Source organism: Scylla paramamosain, chromosome 21, assembly GCF_035594125.1.
Source record: "Scylla paramamosain isolate STU-SP2022 chromosome 21, ASM3559412v1, whole genome shotgun sequence".
Lineage (NCBI taxonomy): Eukaryota > Metazoa > Arthropoda > Malacostraca > Decapoda > Portunidae > Scylla > Scylla paramamosain.
Genome location: NC_087171.1, coordinates 6,142,267 through 6,148,266, shown reverse-complemented (window position 1 = coordinate 6,148,266; position 6,000 = coordinate 6,142,267). Strand labels below are relative to the sequence as shown.

General features: G+C 37.3%; 1 protein-coding gene across 2 annotated transcripts in view; it reads left to right on the top strand.

Moving 5' to 3' along the window:
- Positions 1-6,000, top strand: part of LOC135110918 (protein TEX261-like) — a 290,884-nt gene that overhangs the window by 268,881 nt on the left and 16,003 nt on the right. For both annotated transcript variants that reach the window (XM_064023598.1, XM_064023597.1), the window contains exon 5: positions 2,331-2,483. In XM_064023598.1, coding sequence (XP_063879668.1) covers positions 2,411-2,483 — 73 coding nt within the window. In that variant the 5' untranslated portion in view covers positions 2,331-2,410. The remainder of the gene's footprint in view (positions 1-2,330; positions 2,484-6,000) is intronic.

Below are 6,000 nucleotides of genomic sequence, written 5' to 3'. Positions count from 1 at the left end.
TTCTTCTTTCCCTCCTTTATTTCAACCAGATGGCACAACTGCTATCACATCTATCTCTAAAGCTGAACTCTTCGCTCAAATCTTTGCTAAAAACTCTCCCTTGGACGATTCAGGGCTTGTTCCTCCCTCTCCTTCACCCTTTGACTACTTCATGCTACCTATTAAAATTCTTCGCAATGATGTTTTCCATGCCCTCACTAGCCTAAACCATCGAAAGGCTTATGGACCTGATGGGGTCCCTCCTACTGTTCTCCGAAACTGTGCCTCCGTGCTTGCACCTTGCCTAGTCAAACTCTTTTAACTCTGTCTGTCAACATCTACCTTTCCTTCTTGCTGGAAGTTTGCCTACATTCAGCCTGTTTCTAAAAAGGGCGACCGTTCTAATCCCTCAAACTGCTGTCCTATTGTTCTAATTTCCTGCCTATCCAAAGTTTTGTAATCTATCCTCAACAGCAATATTCTTAAACATCTATCACTTCACAACCTTCTATTTGATCGCCAGTATGGGTTCCGTCAAGGCCGCTCTACTGGTGATCTTCTGACTTTCCTTACTGAGTCTTGGTCATCCTCTTTTAAAGATTTTGGTGTAATTTTTGCTCTTGCCTTGGATATATCAAAAGCTTTTGATAGAGTCTGGCACAAAGCTTTGATTTCCAAATTACCCTCCTACACCTTCTGTCCTTCTCTCTGTAACTTCATCTCAAGTTTCCTTTCTGACCGTTCTACTGCTGCTGTGGTAGATAGCCACTGTTCTTCTTCTAAATTTATTAACAGTGGTGTTCCTCAGGGTTCTGTCCCGTCACCCACTCTCTTCTTACTATTCATCAATGACCTTCTAAACCAAACTGACGCTGATGATACCACCCTGCACTTTTCCACGTCTTTTCACAGACGTCCAACCCTTCAGGAAGTAAACATTTCACGCAGGGAAGCCACAGAACGCCTTACTTCTGATCTTTCTAAAATTTCTGATTGGGGCAGAGCAAACTTAGTATTGTTCAATACCTCAAAAACTTAATTCCTCCATCTATCAACTCGACACAACCTTCCAGACAACTATCCCCTCTTCTTCAGTGACACTCAACTTTCCCCCTCTTCTACACTGAACATCCTCGATCTGCCCTTTACTTATAATCTGAACTGGAAACTTCACATCTCATCTCTAGCTAAAACAGCTTCTTTGAAGTTAGGTGTTCTGAGACGTCTCCGCCAGTTTTTCCTCAACCCCCTCCCACAGCTACTCACTCTGTACAAGGGCTTTATCCGTCCATGTATGGAGTATGTATGGGGAGGGTTCCACTCATACCGCTCTTCTAGACAGGGTGGAATCAAAAGCTTTTCGTCTCATCAACATCTCTCTTCTAACAGACTGTCTTCAGCCTCTCTCATTGCCGCAATATTGCATATCTAGCTGTCTTCTACCGCTATTTTCATGCTAACTGCTCTTCTGATCTTGCTAACTGCATGCCTCCCCTCCTCCTGCGGCCTCACTGCACAAGACTTTCTTCTTTCTCTCACCCCTATTCTGTCCATCTCTCTAATGCAAGAGTTAACCAGTGTTCTCAATCATTCATCCCTTTCTCTGGTGAACTCTGGAACTCCCTGCCTGCTTCTGTATTTCCATCTTCCTATGACTTGAATTCCTTCAAGCGGGAGGTTTCAAGACACTTATCCTTCAATTTCTGACTACCGTTTTTTACCCTTTTCTGGGATTGGCATCTCAGTGGGCTTTTTTTTTTTTAATTGGATTTTTGTTGCCCTTGGCCAGTGTCCCTCCTACATAAAAAAAGAAAAAAAGACAGAGAGAGAGAGAGAGAGAGAGAGAGAGAGAGAGAGAGAGAGAGAGAGAGAGAGAGAGAGAGAGAGAGAGAGACTCTCCACATCATGTAAAAACACGTACGCAAGCCAAGTGAACCACTGGAGAGTTTATCCTAGATGTACCCATCAGGACACGTATGTGCTTAGAGATAATGTGTTGCTCTATTAATCAGAGATCATGCAACTATTTTAGTATTTCTTGTTATGTTCGATGACTTAATATAAAGCCATATATTTTCTGAGGAATTAAATGTAGCTATAGATGGTTTCTATGCATTTGCCATGGCGATGTCGCTATAGCAACTGTACTCGCCATCTCATCGCTGCTCCGATGGAAAGGCTAACTGGCCATAGCTGGCTTACTTGGCTGTTTTGAAATGCGTTTTATTGATTTACATGCAAGATTTTTACGGTACAATTTATTGCTTTGTCTTCAACAAATTATATAGTTCTAGAAAAGTTAACTAAGAGTAAACTGAGAGAAGATTTTGCTATATTTTTATCCATTGCAGGACAGCGGCGATGTGGTGCAGGGGATCGGACGCGGTGTTTATTTGCAGGAAGGGAAGCCTTACAGAGGTGACCGCATACCATGCCTGGATTCTTATATTTGTTATCATGGGTGTCCACGATTGTACACATATGCCTGGGAACCCTTGCCTTAGGTAAGAAAAAGAGAGTATATGTAGTTGTACACATACTAAGGGTATCAAAATATAAGCTAAGCAAACTCTGAACCACCGAGCTGTCAAACTCGGGGGTTTCAGTGTAGTCCTTCACACCACAGGTATTGACTCCACAGCTTTCAGATGCAGCTTTACACTTGTTTGTTAATGAAGCAAGAATTAGAGACAAAATAGCATCATTCTGCTGTTGGCCACAAAACGCCGGCAGTGGTGGCGGTGATAAGCTAGACACCCAACCCCCTATCTATCCGTTGGGACTGTTTATGATGAACTCATTGTACCAACACCCCAGAAATAATCGAAGTTATTACTTGTTTTACTAACATACTTTTTTTGTCAAAATTAGTTTTCTGGTAGATTCAACTGTTTTGAAGGAATCTCATTTTGAATTTTTTTTAAATCATTAGTTTTTCCTTCACCGCTATGATCTACACTAAGGAAAATTAGTTTTTTTTTCAGAAAAGAAAATTTTATATTATGGCAAAGTCTATCAAAAAGATATATGTACACCTAGTTCATGTTATATGTGGATTCTCAAAAAAAAAATGTTTATGCAACCCTAAATGTGTCAGGTATTCTTGTTATGTGAGAAATATTAACATTTATGCGGACTGCTTGACAGGATTTCAGGGCCTCGGGGAAGTACATGTAGGTGCCTGTGTCTGTGACGTGGGTTGAACAATTTGTTGCTAAGTTGAAGACTCATGTGATAAGAAATGGAGAGAATGTTCAGTTAAGTGATGGCTTCAATATAGGTGGTGTACCTTGAACCAAGGATGATTCTGGCCACTCTTTTCTGCCCACTTTCTTCCAGCATGTTCATCTAACCAACCATCCAACCTTACACCAGGGTTTAAGGTAAAATTTTGTGATGCTGGTATAGTCACCTACATTGAAAGCTTTGGAAAAGTCAGTGTTGTGTTTTTCTTATATATCCCATCTTTCTATATTATACTATTGTAATATAGCATTAGTGGTGTATTTTGGTATTGCTTTAGTGATTTATTGTCCAGAAAAAGTGCCAAGATTAACATTGAACAGGGATCAAAGTTAAGTTGAAGAACATTGTCCATGATATATATATATATATATATATATATATATATATATTTCCATATTGACATCTGCTCGTAAAAATCCGTGTAACATGCAGTCATCATTAGAATATAAAAGAGTTAATATTTACCAAGATCACTGTATCAAGTCTACATTCCTGATGCATTGCCCCTATTGATGGCATGCATCATTTCAACCAGAAGTGGTTTTCACAATTTTCAGCGTAATATACAGCTTTGTATAGCTTATTTTTGGGGATTTTAAGCATCAAGAGCTAACAATACCAACCTTCTCTATGCAAGACACTACACTTGCTTTTCTCATGTCATTCACATTAACCAACCTACATGCATTAGGGTAAATGATACACTTAAGATATATGTATAGTATTTAGTAGTTCATCACAAAATTATTATGATTTAAGTTAATTCATCACAATTAAATCAGTGATGATTGAGTATATCATTTTTTTCTTTTCTTTTTTTCTGTATTATTAATGTATTACTGTATTACTGTATCACTATTAAGCACATGTATGGATAGCTTTACTGCATGAGAATTTTTCTCCTTTAGATTTTCTGTGCTTTTCTTGCAGCCACACCAGTAATGTCAAAAAATAAATAAATAAATAAAATAAAACTGAAATTTTTGGGGAGATAAAATTTTTAGCATGATAAATTCCTTTGATATCATGGGATCAGTCACTGGTAACCATGATTGGTATGATTTAGTCAGATAATTTCAGTCATCTAATTTTAACCGATTTTTAACCAGAGTAAAAAATCTTTATTTAAATTAGTACTTGTTTATTTGCCTTGGAGATACACAGTGTAGAAAAGCAGTTCAATTTATAGATGTACATGATGCATTTTTCTGTGAAATTACTCTTATTATTTGCCTCTTCAACGATTTAGTGGTCACATACTGTATGTTAGAATCAATTAGTAGTACTTTCCTAGTTGTCTTAAATTTACTCCTCATGGAGCTCCAGGTTATTTAAGTTATATAGTAGCATTGATTGATTATTTTATTTTATTTGTTTTTTATTATTTTGTTTGTTTATTTATTTATATATACATGGTTTTAATCTTGATTTTTCTAACCCTGATCCACCATGTGTTATAAATCTGTAAAACTGTAGCCTACCCCACACAGTGCATGTGAAAATTTTTTGTCAGTGTGGGTAAGCACTTAACCTTTTTTGTGCAGGTGAATGTGTTGTACAGGAATAGAGGCAGAATTCTAGTAACACAGTACAAAATAGTTCTGCCTTCTTGGATATACACACATGCAGGTCATGTTTGGCTTCAACAGTTCATCTGCCTCTTCTGATAGGAGATACTTTTCTTGTAGACATTGTCAGTGTTAAGATTTTTACTAGTAAGTTTGCTAATGTTACAGAGCAGTCCTACTAAGAACAACTCTGTCTATTTAAATAATGAAAATTAGATGCCTCAGTAAATATGGAATGTTTCACTGAAACAACTGAAGATTTTTTAACACTGCAAAAAAATTGTTCAGTTTTTTTAGTAAATGGCTGTCTTAAATACTTCACTGTGTTCAAGATGTCTTGATTTTAAATATTCTGAATATATTATTTTTGTGTACTGAGGAGTGAACTCCAAAAAGAAGAAAGGATTGACTAGAGTGACAGCTTATAATTATATACCTCCATAGCTGTGTGTACTCTTTAGTTGTGCCTATGTTGATTGGTTTGTTGTACCTAGCTGATACCATGAAGCTCCAGTCATTTTTTTTCTGAGCATTTATCCTTTTAGGCAAACATGACACTCCTGTTCTTGCCTTACCTGTTCACTTGCCATTCTACATCCAGTTTAGGATGTAAATATTCACTTTATTTTATAATCATTGATATGTTGTTCCCCCTTTCCTCCTTTCTGAATACTAAGCACAAATTAGCATACTTGTTAATTCAAAACATCTTCCCAGACTTTAAAAATTTAATGGAAACTCCACATCAAATATTCCACCAGACATTGCATCTGAAGATACAGGTGAATCTGGTTTTTAGAACATTTCCAGTTGATTTCAGTGCTGTAGTTGAGGAGGAAGGAGAGCCCTCAAGAAGTTTTAAGGGCATAACTATGGTTTCAGTTATTATTTTATCATAATCCTTAAGTCCTCTCCACATGGTTGAGAAAGGAGGTGTGGCTTAATTGACATGTCACCACTTCTGGCCTATGATATTTACCTATTAAAATCCCTTGAGTTGACAAGTGGTTTTCACTAAAATTAAAGGTAGGAAGGCTGCTTCATCAAGTAGGAAGCTGTCTTTACGTAGACATAAAAAATGTAAAAGTAGTCAAACCTGACCCATTCATTTCCTGTACCATACCAGTTAACACAGGCTTTATCCAATGGAATCAACCTGTATCAACATAACCTAAACACATGTCTGTCTTTCAGATAACACTTTAAG